Source organism: Littorina saxatilis, unplaced genomic scaffold (genome assembly GCF_037325665.1).
Source record: "Littorina saxatilis isolate snail1 unplaced genomic scaffold, US_GU_Lsax_2.0 scaffold_305, whole genome shotgun sequence".
Classification (NCBI taxonomy): domain Eukaryota; kingdom Metazoa; phylum Mollusca; class Gastropoda; order Littorinimorpha; family Littorinidae; genus Littorina; species Littorina saxatilis.
In genome coordinates this window covers 114,501-128,990 of record NW_027128038.1, presented here as the reverse complement: position 1 = coordinate 128,990, position 14,490 = coordinate 114,501, and the positions used below count along the sequence as shown (strand labels likewise).

At 42.4% G+C, this 14,490-nt stretch overlaps 1 protein-coding gene across 1 annotated transcript in view; it reads left to right on the top strand.

The window, feature by feature from the left end:
• Positions 1 to 7,547: 7,547 nt before the first annotated feature.
• LOC138956407 (neurogenic locus notch homolog protein 4-like) overlaps positions 7,548 to 14,490 on the top strand; it is a 41,687-nt gene continuing 34,744 nt past the window's right edge. The window contains exons 1-5 of the mRNA XM_070327772.1: positions 7,548 to 7,578; positions 8,192 to 8,347; positions 11,036 to 11,107; positions 12,159 to 12,236; positions 12,897 to 13,031. Coding sequence (XP_070183873.1) covers positions 7,548 to 7,578; positions 8,192 to 8,347; positions 11,036 to 11,107; positions 12,159 to 12,236; positions 12,897 to 13,031 — 472 coding nt within the window. The remainder of the gene's footprint in view (positions 7,579 to 8,191; positions 8,348 to 11,035; positions 11,108 to 12,158; positions 12,237 to 12,896; positions 13,032 to 14,490) is intronic.

Here is a 14,490-nt window from a genome sequence, read left to right as displayed (position 1 = left end):
CTTTTGACCCATAATTTATTCAAATATCACTTTAAGGACACAAAAACTCTTTTCTTCTGAGGATTTTGTTTTTATCATGAATCTTGTAACAAAACTTGAAAAGTTTGACAAATAACAAAACTAAATGTTCGTGCCATCTTTGCCCTTAAAGGCAAACAATAGAGAACACTAACTTTTCAAGTTTTTGTAATACTAAACAAGTCGCGTAAGGCGAAATTACTACATTTAGTGAAGCTGTGGAACTCACAGAATGAAACTGAACGCACTGCATTTTTTTCACAATGACCGTAGTCCGCCGCTTGTGCATAACGGAGTGAAACTGACGAGCCTGTTCAGCGCGGTAGTGGTTTCGCTAGCACGCTTTTCTGTACCTTTCTTCGTTTTAACTTTCTGAGCGTGTTTTTAATCCAAACATATCATATCTATATGTTTTTGGAATTAGGAACCGACAAGGAATAAGATGAAATTGTTTTTAAATCGATTTCGGAAATTTAATTTTGATCATAATTTTTATATTTTTAATTTTCAGAGCTTGTCTGTAATTCAAATATAACATATTTATATGTTTTTGGAATCAGGAAATGATGTAGAATAAGATGAACGTAAATTCGGATCGTTTTATATGAAAAATAAAATTATTACAATTTTCAGATTTGTAATGACCAAAGTCATTAATTAATGTTTAAGCCACCACGCTGAAATGCAATAGCCTTCGTCGAAGATTGCTTTACAAAAATGTCAATCAATTTGATTGAAACATGAGGGTGTGCATTTCAGCTTGGTGACTTAAAAATTAATTAATGACTTTGGTCATTAAAAATCTGAAAATTGTAAAAAAAAATTGTTTTTATAAAACGATCTAAATTTACGCTTATCTTATTCTCCATCATTTTCTGATTCAAAAAATATATAAATATGTTATACTTGGATTAAAAACAAGCTCTGAAAATTAAAAATATAAAAATTATTATCAAAATTAAATTTTCGAAATCAATTTAAAAACACTTTCATCTTATTCCTTGTCGGTTCCTGATTCCAAAAACATATAGATATGATATGTTTGGATTAAAAACACGCTCAGAAAGTTAAAACGAAGAGAGGTACAGAAAAGCGTGCTATCCTTCTTAGCGCAACTACTACCCCGCTCTTCTTGTCAATTTCACTGCCTTTGCCATGAGCGGTGGACTGACGATGCTACGAGTCTTGCTGAAAAATTGCATTGCGTTCAGTTTCATTCTGTGAGTTCGACAGCTACTTGACTAAATGTTGTATTTTCGCCTTACGCGACTTGTTTTTCTTTTTGTCGATAAATACCTTTGATGACGTCATATCCGGCTTTTTTTAAAAGTTGAGGCGGCACTGTCACACCCTCATTTTTCAATCAAATTGATTGGAAGTTTGGCAAAGCAATCTTCGACGAAGGCCGGATTTCGGTATTGCATTTCAGCGTGGTGGCTTAAAAACTAATGAATGAGTTTGGTAATTAAAAATCGGAAACTTGTAATTAGAATTTATCTTTTATCAAACGATCCAAAAACAATTTCATCTTATTTTTCGTTATTTTTTTATTCCCAAAACATATACATATGTTATATTTGGATTACAAACAAGCTCTGAAAATTAAAAATATGAACATTATGATTAAAAGTAATTTTCCGAAATTGATTTAAAAACAATTTCATCTTATTCCTTGTCGGTCCCTGATTCCAAAAACATATAGATATGATATGTTTGGATTAAAAACAAACTTAGAAAGCTAAAAAGAATAGACATTCAGAAAAACGTGTTATCCTGCTCAGCGCGACCACTACCGCACTATTCTGCATGGCTTGTCGATTTCACTGCCTTTGCCACGAGCGATGGACTGACGAAACTACGAGTATGTGGTCTTGGTAAAAAAAGCAGTGCGTTCAGTTTCATTCTGTGAGTTCGACAGCTTGACTAAATGTTGTTATTTCGCCTTACGCGACTTGTTTTGTCATAGTTTGACATGTTTGTCTTCGTTTCATTCCATGTTCCATACTTTTGATGATTAAAAAGCGAGCCGTGTGTGCCGTTCTGTTTGTTTAAGCCTGGATCGTCGTGAATGCAGATTTATCTCATCCAGTCTTATCTCATCTTATCTTGTCTTTTCTTATCTAATGAGGTGTGTAGTTGTCCCGTATTCGTTTCATCTTTGATGTGTGATGTGCTGCTTTTTTCAGGCACCGAAGCAGCAGTGGCAGTAACGGGAGCCAGCTGTGCCACAGACACTTGTAAGGATACTGACTACTGCGAAAACGACGTCTGCAGTAAGTACCCAGCACGAGAGTTTGCCGAGAGAAGAGTATGACTAAGTGAAAGCATCTGAAACCTACACACCCGTGTGCACATTTAAAGGGCAGCTGTCGGGTTGCCTGGCCTCAAAAATGCACGGAGTCGCGTGCAAACACGCATTTAAGAGTTTTCCGAGTTGATTCAACTAAAGACTGTTGATTTGGTCCTGAAAAAGATACTTTTATCATTGGTTTGAAACCATGACAATGAGTGAAACTTTCTGCTAGTTCTCACAATCCGCAAGAAAACGAAGCAGTTGGCAGGCCGAAACGACTCAAAATCCGCGACCGACAACTCTGTCAGCACAAGAAGAGACGCCGCAGCGTTAGCCTGGCAGTGACGTCATCCGAGGAACCCGATAAGGCCGCTGCGAAGTTTACAGTACAATGCAGAGTACAGCTGGGCATCTGTGATGCTGTACGCGTGATTGATTCTTGCACAAAGTAAAGTATTAGGGTGGTGGTATCTTCTCAGGACCCATGTTCCCATCTTCTCTTCTTTGATCTAACCAACTGCAACCTTCACAAGTTATTTCTAAAGTGGTTCACATGCTGTTGCTACTCCCCAGTCCACCCGGTTAAACCATAAAGTTGCTTAACCACAGACCCTCGTGTCCCTGGTCAGCAGACACTTTACACCGAAGAAGAATCCGCTTGAGGTGTCACGCCAATTACCGTGTACGTGTGAGGTACTGAATTCAAGACAAAAACCAACTCTGTCGGTGGGAAACTCTAGGAAAGAGATAATGACAATACCTCTTCAGTTACTCACTCAAGTAGATAGACGAGATAAGATAAAGGGAAGAGAGACGAGGACAAAGATGAAACAGTGGATCTAGTGTGGAAAATGGGGGAGGGGGGTTCGGCCGCAAAAAAAATCAAAGACGAATTTGTCAAACTGTGATTGTGATGGTTATCGTGTGTGTGTGTGTGTGTGTGTGTGTGTGTGTGTGTGTGTGTGTGTGTGTGTGTGTGTGTGTGTGTGTGTGTGATAACACGTATGCGTGTGTGTGTGTGGTAACACGTATGTGTGTGTGTGTGTCTGTGTGTGTATGTGTGTGATTACACGTGTGTGTGTGTGTGGTGTATGTGTGTGTTTGTGTTTGTGTTTGCATGTGTGTGTCTGTGTGTGAGTGTGTTTGTGTCCCTCGACGCGTGACATTATATGCCAATAAGTTGAACAAAAACAGGGTTCAAGTGGGAACACCTGAACAAAAGCAGGAGGGGGGCGGAAGACACTTCATAAACTCCGTTTTTACTGCGTATTTGTAGCCTGGGAGAAGACACCCCATGCCATCCTAAGTTTCTCTTCGCCTACCCGTGAAGTATGCTTTAGGGCTTGACTGGACAACCCGATTGCGCTCACTACACGGTATAAAGAGAGCGCCGTTCAACCCGGCCGATTCCTCGGCTGACGTCACGCGTCCAAGGGAAGTAATTTTCGAGCGGGCTGCATTGACTCAGCCAAGAATGCAAACTTTCTTCGATTAAAGACATTGTAGCATGTCTAAAATCTTCGGACTTGTGTTATCAAGCTGTTAAAATCACCAAGTAACTTTTAAGTATAGTTTCAGTTACATGAGAACTCATTCCGATGAACAGATTTTGAGAGCCACAACCCAACAGCTGCCCTTTAAACCAGTGGTCATAATCGAAAGAAACTTTGGCAGGACTTGTAACACTCCCTTTTTTTCTGTGAGCATGCGAGATCATGACTTTTTTAATGTCAGTCAACTATTCTCTGTCAGTCGAAAGACTCATTGGTAACAGAGACATAGATAGAAGAGATGCAAAGCGCTGTCTTCCCGCTCGCGTTATCTTCGCCTACGGCAGGGGCAAGTAATCCTCCCACTGGCGCCAAGCTGGCAATTGTTGTGTTTTTAAAGAATTATAACTGTTTCATATGTAACCGAGTGCCAATTTACTTTACTCTTTCTTACCGAGCCCAAACACTCAAGCAAACGACACAAGTTATATTACCAGGTTCTTTTATTCCAAAAGATGAAAAGGGGAATGTGTGGGATAACGGGGGTTTACTTTCAAATACAAAAACCTTCAATGTATTACTACAGGACTAAACAACTCCAAAAACAACGCTCTCAACTCTTCACTCTAAAACTACATTCTAAATTCTCCCTCTAAAACTACACTCTAAAACTCTACTCTAAATCCTCACTCTCCACTTTAACCCAAAAAACACAATGAAACTCTAATCTAAAACAAACGAAATCTAAAAAACAACCTAAAAACAATTCTTCCAAAAAAAACAATCTAACAAAACCTAACTGAGCCCCTCTAACAAAAACTAGTCTACGGAACCTAATCCACAAAAACTCGTCTACGAAAACCAATCTACGAAAACTAATCTATGAAAACCAGTCTACGAAAACTAGTCTACGGAACCAAGTCTACGAGAACTAATCTACGAGAACTAATCTACGCCCCACTAACAACCCCGTCGCACATTCCGCCATCCTGCAAATCACAGAATACACGCCGTAAGCATACGTAAACAACTCAACAATTTCAACTACCACAAACTAACTCTTTGAACAACAAAACACATCATTCCTACCAAATAACATGCCTACAATACCGTTCTCTCAAACAACGGTTTTCTAAAGCATTCAATAAACAAAAGTTTTCCCAGACATTCAACTCATAAATCAGTCTTCATAAACATTCAAATAAATCCTTCCCCAAGAAGCATACTCTTCTTCTCACTGCTTACCCATTTACAGAAAAAAATTGTATTAACCTACCAGCAAAAGAATTCCTCACATCCCAAAGGATTTCAGCCTGTGACCAAACATGTCACAACAAGGCGTCCAGAAAACACACGCACAAAATATACGTTGTCTTCACTCCGAAATTCCAAGCAGAAAGAAAGTCTCAGTGGCCCCCAGGCCCAACATCCCGCGTGCCTGCGTCACAAGGTTAACACACGTTCGACTCGAGGGGTGTCGGGGTACCTTTACTTTCTTTCTTTCTTTACTTGGTGTTTAACATCACCTTCAACTATTCAAATTTACATCGCGGCGGAGGGAAAAAGAGAGATGGAATAAAGTCACCTGTCAATTGTTTCTTGTTCACAAAAACATTAATCACAAAATGTACTCCAGAGGCTTATACCAAAAAACAATCGTTTTACCTATGCAAATTTAAGAATCGGCTCTTCCACCAGAACATTCCAACAAAGACAAAACACAGTCTCGGAAACCTTCGTGGACCCCCGATAGTACAGAGGTACCACGAGTTCGCAAGTTCAAACGGATGCACAAAAGTACACAAGTGCATGTGCACCGTAACTGTCGTTTCCAAGCTCACACATATAAAATCATAGATAATAAAACATGCAAACTGTTAATTATTTGCACTCAAGAGAAACAGAAAATCACAAGAAGAAGATTATTGCATCATTTGGTGATTAGAAGATGAATCCTAAAGTAAGCAATTTCGCTCATTTCTCCTCAAAAACTTTGTATCCACACGCCAGTGTAAGTGCGAGAACCACTGGAGTGAGACTTAAAAGCATCACATTTAATTACAGCGCGTCAAAATTTATACAAACAGATTAATGTATACACCAGTAATGCATTTGCCAGTTAAGGGAAAGTAACGTTGCGCACAAAAGAAAATATTAGCTCCCAAACATTGCCTCCACGCACAATGTAAGGCATGGACTTAGAACAATGGCCGCAAGAACCGAGGGAACCGTGTTTTTGACTCACTTCGGGAACCCAATCCTCTCAAATGCGTTCGTGTGCACACTATTGAAGCTACAGAATATGAATCAAGTTTACTTATCACTGATATCTCTCGTCTGAAGCTGGATATATCCAAAGAAATATGACAGAAAAGCACTTCAAATCGGTGTCAGAGAGCAAGCGAACAACAACGTGGTACGGGACGATGGCTGACAATCGCGCGAGGTCACGCTGACCGAGCGCGGTACCCCAAGAGTTCACGCGAGCGGCCTCGCTTCGCATCTCTTCAATGTATGTCTCTGTTGGCAAGTAGCAAACACACAGACGCCAACACGAATGAAGAAGAAGAAGAATAAGAATAAGAATACTTTATTATCTCATAGAGAAATTCAGGCGTGGTACATAACAATAATACAAACAAGACATTGTTTTTACATAAGACATATAGCACTATATAACAGGGCAGGTTATAAACACACCTCCCACATACCTCTCTGGACATTCCTTGTAATGTGCTTACGCATTCAGTCATGAACACATCCATGTCTCACTTACACATCGCACACATAGACATTCTTGTACGCTCAACTTACCCATTCACACATGGACATTCGACCACGCTCCACTTACACATTCTTATACGCTCCACTTACACATTCACACATGGGCATTCTTATATGCTCCACTTACACATTCCCACATGGACATTCGACTACGCCCACTTACACATTCCCACATGGACATCTTTAAAGCACTGCGCTTACATATTCTCGCACACCTTCGCGTATAACGGACTATGGCTAAACATCATTGCAAAAAAATCATAGCATACAATATGTCACAGAAAATATACGGACGTACATAAAACCAATGCATACATGTACATTACTACTGATTGCACTGGCAGAAGAGGGGCTGAGTCGGGTATGTGGATGTGTTTACATGTTGCCAAGGGTGATGGATTTGGGGATGAAGCTGTTTTGCAGCCTGAGTGTCCTAGCTTTGTGCGTGCGAAGTCTACGGCCAGAGGGAAGGAGTTCATAGAGGTGGGCAAGGACATGGGACCTATCTGAAGCTATCCGCCTACTCTTTCTCACCACACGCTTTTCATACAGGGACTCCACACTTGCTTGCTGCCTGCCAATCACCTTGCTACTGACATTCACCATTCGCACAAAGACATTCCTGTTCTTCACACTCAGACCTCCATACCAGGACACAAAACCAAAAGTGATGACAGACTCGATGAAGGAGCGGTAGAAAGTTTGAAGGATAGAAGGGTTCACATTCAACTTTCTAAGTTTCTGAAGGCAGTAGATGCGTGACTGACATTTTTTGTGTATGAGGGTGGTATTTGCATTGAAGGACAGCTTATCATCGATAACTGTGCCGAGATACTTATATTCAGTCACACGCTCAACAGTCACACCATCAATCATCAGGTCAGGGACAGGGGCAGGGTTTCTTCTAAAGTCTATCAGAAGTTCTTTGGTCTTTGTCACATTGAACAGATGGAGGCGACAAAATGACGATCATCGGTGAAGGAATTCGTCCAGGTACATCAGTCAGTTCAAAACACATTGAGTTTGGAAGATAAATGGCATGTCCACGACTTAGCTTGTTATTAGACTAAATGTTATCATATAGATTGGGAATCGAGACGAGGATAGTGGTGCGAGAGAGAGAGAGAGAGAGAGAGAGAGAGAGAGAGAGAGAGAGAGAGAGAGAGAGAGAGAGAGAGAGAGAGAGAGAGAGAGAGAGAGAGAGAGAGAGAGAGAGAGATTCTCAGAAAACTATGAGCAGCTGTTCATAAAACCTTGCATGCGACTTTTTCCAGATGGTATCCCAATGTTTTGTAGTCTTTGTTGACGTCATTTCCGGGTTGAGAAACATTGAGGCGGATCTTTGGCAATTTCATTGTTTGACTCAGTCCGGACTATGTGATGAATCTTAACAATTGTCACATTAACTTTTCCTTGAACTTGAAATTGCTATAACAGACGCAAAAATGGTTCAACTAGATTCTGTAGTATTTTCTGAATATACCCCCACCCCCCTCCCCTCTAAAACAAATGAAGACTTGTTGGTTCAGGTTCGATGTTTAATCAGACAGATTGCCTAAGGCTAATGTTTTAATATTGGTTTTCACGACTTGCTTGTTTTTTGCAGAGATAAAGGAACAAGGGGAGTGCGTTTCGACATCCGGCACACCGAACTGTATTGGCAATGCCGAATGTCCGGCTACAGGAAACACCGAAGGAAAAACCCCGAACAAGTGTACCTGCAACGATGAATACACAGCCAACGACGATAAGACCATGTGTGGTAAGAAAACAAACTGAGCTGGATCTACTGTATGAGAGGGAGGGGCTTCTCAAATGAGGCAGGGGTACTGGTCTGGGGTGCCTTGCCCCTATGATGCGATTGAAGTGTAGCTTTTGAAAAAGATACTTTGGGTATCGCTGCCCCCTACCACCCACCCCCGCTTTCAGATGTAACCCTGTATGTCCGAACGCACACAAGCGCAACTTTATAATTTGACGAAAGGACTGATTTGGCTGTCCCGTTGTTTGTGAGTGTGCGAAACTGGCACTAACACTGACATGCTCAAAGGGCAGCTGTCGGGTTGCCTGGCCTCAAAAATGCGCGGAGTCGCGTGCAAACACGCGTTTAAGAGTTTTCCGAGTTGATTCAACTAAAGACTGTTGATTTGGTCCAGAAGAAGATACTTTTATCATTAGTTTGAAACCATGAAAATGAGTGAAACTTTCTGCTAGTTCTCACAATCCGCAAGAAAACGCAGCAGTTGGCAGGCCGAAACGACTCAAAATCCGCGACCGACAACTCTGTCAGCACAAGAAGAGACGCCGCAGCGTTAGCCTGGCAGTGACGTCATCCGAGGAACCCGATAAGGCCGCTGCGAAGTTTACAGTACAATGCAGAGTACAGCTGGGCATCTGTAATGCTGTACGCGTGATTGATTCTTGCACAAAGTAAAGTATTAGGGTGGTGGTATCTTCTCAGGACCCATGTTCCCATCTTCTCTTCTTTGATCTGACCGACTGCAACCTTCACAAGTCATTTCTAAAGTGGTTCACATGCCGTTGCTACTCCCCCAGTCCATCCGGTTAAACCATAAAGTTGCTCAACCACAGACCCTCGTGTCTCTGGTCAGCAGACACTTTACACTGAAGAAAATCCGCTTGAGGTGTCACGCCAATTACCGTGTACGTGTGAGGTACTGAATTCAAGACAAAAACCAACTCTAGGAAAATCTAGGAAAGAGATAATGACAATACCTCTTCAGTTACTCACTCAAGTAGGTAGACGAGATACGATAAAGGGAAGAGAGACGAAGACAAAGATGAAACAGTGGATCTAGTGTGGAAAATGGAGGAGGGGGGTTCGGCCGCAAAAAAATCAAAAATAAATTTGTCAAACTGTGATTGTGATGGTTATCGTGTGTGTGTGTGTGTGTGTGTATGTGTGTGTGTGTGTGTGTGTGTGTGTGTGTGTGTGTGTGTGTGTGTGTGTGTGTGTGTGTGATAACACGTATGTGTGTGTGTGATAACACGTATGTGTGTATGTGTGATAACACGTATGTGTGTGTGTGTGTGTGTGTGTGTGTGTGTGTGTGTGTGTGTGTGTGTGCGTGTGTGATAACACGTGTGTGTGTGTGTGTGTGTGTGTGTGTGTGTGTGTGTGTGTGATAACACGTATGTGTGTGTGTATGATAACACGTATGTGTGTGTGTGTGATAACACGTACGTGTGTGTGTGTGTGTGTGTGTGTGTGTGTGTGATAACACGTGTGTGTGTGTGTGTGTGTGTGTGTGTGTGTGTGTGTGTGTGATAACACGTATGTGTGTGTGTGTGTGTGTGTGTGTGTGTGTGTGATAACACGTATGTGTGTGTGTGTGATAACACGTATGTGTGTATGTGTGATAACACGTATGTGTGTGTGTGTGTGTGTGTGTGTGTGTGTGTGTGTGATAACACGTATGTGTGTGTGTGTGTGTGTGTGTGTGTGTGTGTGTGATTACACGTGTGTGTGTGGTGTGTATGGGTGTGTGTGTTTGTGTTTGTGGGTGGATGTGTGTGTCTGTGTGTGAGTGTGTTTGTGTGTGTGTGTGTGTGTGTTTGTGTCCCTCGACGCGTGACATTATATGCCAATAAGTAGAACAAAAACAGGGTTCAAGTGGGAACACCTGAACAAAAGCAGGAGGGGGACGGAAGACGACACTTTATAAACTCCGTTTTTTACTGCAAAATTTTGGCCAGGGAGAAGACACCCCATCCAAAGTTTCTCTTCATCTACCCGTGAAGTATGCTTTAGGGCTTGACTAGACCGTTCAACCCGGCCGATTCCTCGGCTGACGTCACGTGTCCAAGGGAAGTAATTTTCGAGCGGGCTGCATTGACTCAGCCAAGAATGCAAACTTTCTTCGATTAAAGACATTGTAGCATGTCTAAAATCTTCGGACTTGTGTTATGAAGCTGTTAAAATCACCAAGTAACTTTTAAGTATAGTTTCAGTTACATGAGAACTCATTCTGATGAACAGATTTTGAGAGCCACAACCCAACAGCTGCCCTTTAAAGGTACCACCCGCCACCCGTACACCATCTTTTTCTGATGACAGACACCCCCCCCCCCCAAGCTTTTACATACATTGCAAACAAACTTTCATATGACCTCTTACCACTCGAGGACATCTTGGCTGCTTTCCTAAATCCTTGTCCGTTCCTGATGCCAAAAAACATATAGATATGTTATGTTTGGATTAAAAACACGCTCACAAAGTTAAAACGAAGAGAGGTACAGAAAAGCGTGCTATGCAGCACAGCGAAACCGCTACCGCGCTAAACAGACTCGTTAGTTTCACTGCGTTTTGCCCGAGCGGCGGACTACGGTCATTGTGAAAACATGCAGTGCGTTCAGTTTCATTCTGTGAGTTCCACAGCTTGACTAAATGTAGTAATTTTGCCTTACGCGACTTGTTCTGTTGTTGCAGAGGCGAAGGTAGGAACACCTTGTGACGATAGCACGCCTTGTGTGTCAGGGTCCACCTGCGACACGACATGCAGTAAGTACTCGTCACGTGTGATTGCGGAGAGAGGTTTATGACAAACCTCAAGACACAAGAAATCCAACGGAACAAAATGTTGTGTTTCTGATCAGGGGCACGTGTCACGTGTTCTGGTCAGAAGAGGCCTAAGGTAACCATAATTATAAACCGTACTATATTTATGAGGTAAAAATACTTCCCTGGCCATTCCGAATACAGCCAGATCGATCGTAAGTTTGAAAGTGGTTTCATGATATTTGCAGCGTCCCAAAAACTGTTGGGGAATTAAAAGGACACACACACACCCACACACACTTGCATCCACACACACACACACACACACGCGCGCGTGCGCACACGCGAACACACACACACACACACACACACAAACACACATCCCACACCCACACATACACACACACACGCACACACACACACACACGCGCACACACACACACGCGCGCACGCGCACGTACACACACAAACAAGCAAACAAACATTCAGGAGCGGATCACACCATTTTTAAGGGGGGGAGGGGGGGGGGGAGTCCAATTTTTTTTTAGCGACAGAACGACGACGCGAAGCGTTTAGTTGAGGGCCCTTTGCGCCCAAACGAACCAGGAGAAATTTTGATTAAAAAAAAAGGAAAATGAAGCAATCGGAGCCATCATTTTTTCTTTATTTTCATGGTGTTTTTTTGTAGGCTTGAGGTGGGGGGGGAGAGAGAGAGAGAGAGAGAGAGAGAGAGAGAGAGAGAGAGAGAGAGAGAGAGAGAGAGAGAGTGAGAGAGAGAGAGAGAGAGAGGGGGGGAGAGAGAAAGAGAGGGAACGAGAGAGGGAGAGAGAGAGAGAGAAAGAGAGAGGGAGAGACAGAGAGAGATAGAGAGAGGGGGAGAGAGAGAGAGGGAGAGAGAGAGAGGGGGGAGAGCGAGAGAGGGGGGAGAGAGGGACTACAAAGGTCCTTTTTCTTTGCAGGCGCATGTACGCGTTCGTGCGTACGCACGTTTATGGATGCATGTGTAACTTTCTTAGTACCCATTGTTAAAGCTGTTTTCTTTGTGTTTTTGCAGAGGTGAATGCAGGACAAAGTTGTGCGGGTGGCCTCACCTGTGTGACAACTGCCACATGCGAAGGTGGTACGACGTGCAGTAAGTACCCGTCCCATGTGTTTTGCTGAGAGAGACGATGCTACCTTTTGCTCTACGCCCTCACGGTAAAACCATCCGGGGCTTACTCCTGGCTGAGAGAGGCATATGACTGATTCCAATTAAGGCTGGAGTCTACCCCTGAGGACAGGAAGTAGAATTACAATACGTCTATCGCACTAATGACGTGCATCAAATTAAACACACACAAAAACGATTATAGTGAACGGATAGAAATAAGGTATTTCAGCTCGAAAATGGAATGCGTGTTTTTTTTCTGTTTTGGTTTACACAATTTTTCAGTGGGTTTCTTTTGCTAAAGTCTAATACCCCCATACCCAAGTTTCATAGTTTATCTTTAAAATAAGGCTTAACGCTTTGTATTGTTTCTCATAATCAGTTGCTTCGCAAAATCAGTGTTGCAAACGGATCCGAAAGGTTTGAGGTACCCCGCAGCTGTCTGTGAAGAGTCCTTTCTCGATTGTACCCCCCCCCCCCCTTCTCTTCTTTTTCTTGAACCCGATGTTTTAGAGTCAATCGTTGTCCTTTGCCTTTACCAAAGAGGGTTTGTCTACAACGACTGTGCCTCAAACTGGACAGACGACAGTCGCTGTGCCCCACAATGTGCCACTCTCACACCACTGCTACATGTTTACTTTGCAGAGATTAAGGATGGACAGACATGCCCTGCAGATTCCACTGACTGTATTGCCCATGCAACCTGTCACAGTGATGGAAGTTCTCTCGAGTGCACCTGTGGCGCTGATTATACTGTCAACGGAGACAGTACCCAGTGTGGTAAGATTGCATACGCCTGTTTATTCTACATACGTGAGAGAGACCACTCATGAGATAGAAATATTGTTCAAACCACACGTGTGTATATCATGTAAATGAGGTCATGTAAATTGTGAATGAATGCAAATGCGCTAGCACGCTGTCATACGGAAACAAACAAAACTCCAACTGTAAGTTCCCTCCACTGTATTAAGCAGTTATGACAACATACACCTTTATGTTCATGATTGTTTGTATTTGTGTGTATCAACTCAACTCTAAAATTTGAGTTGAGTTGAGAGTTGAGTTGATACACACAAATACACACAATCATGAACATAAAGGTTATATACGCAAAAATCCGGTACTCACAGTTTTGTAGCAATAAAACAACTAGAGATGACAATCTCGTACAATTGTGCTAGCAAAACTCTTTACTCTTCAATCAGGTAAAGAAATACAAACGGTCCGTGACCACATAGGCGCACGGTATCTAGTTTAAGTGTAACGACTCACGGCTCTTGTATAATAAAAATAAATCACTGTCTGCTCTGGCCACTAAATATTCCTTATCTTAAGTTATCAAGTTCTTGTGAACATATTTTAATTCTGGTCCTACACAGAATCACACAGCTTCTATAGCCGTACCCTAGTAAATGTATTTCTACTAAATCCTCTTACTGGCGACCTCGGTCTACGCAGTACTATCGTCCAGTGACCTCTAGGGTCCAACTATACGGACACAACATAACCGCGCTCTAACGTCTTGAGATCCCGTCGAATCTCCGCTAGGCCAGTCAATAGGTAAGATAATACGGCGACTTCTCAGATCCATAATTGCCGTCATCTGGTCGCTACCTCCCTGTCTGACCGGTTACATGACGCACTGCACAACACAAATAGCGGACATCTTGTCTTAGATATCTGTCTGCTATGTTTAAATTTACAGTGTTAGTCGATTCAACTTATGCGATAAACATTAACGATACTCCAATGTTTATTCCATTTACCTTAAAAGTGCTTTACGCGGGCTTCCTTCCTCCCGGTCGATTCCTGTATCAGACCCCTCTCTGTCGCTGGACAGTGGTCAAGTGTAAAGCTATCCGTGTTACGATTCACAAAGTCAACTCTGTCAGTGAGTGAGCTGACTTCATAGCACGTGCTAGTCACTTTGCTGTGTCACACTAGTTTCCCTGGTTAGCGCTTCTAAAAAGCGTGGAGGATATCACTGTCAACATTGCTGGTTATTATCTTCCGTGATTTCCTTCACATAAAACAAGTCACCGAGACACACGTCATTATGGAAACACTTTTTTGCCTGATGTTTCCGCTGGAAGATGTTTTAGAACTAACACGTCACGCTACGTTTCCTTGCTTTTTTAGATGTTGAATAGCTCGCTTTCGTTCGCAGTTCAATATTTAAAAAAGCAACTCGTGTAAATCTGGTAAGACACAACAAGCCACGTAGTATTCTCCATTA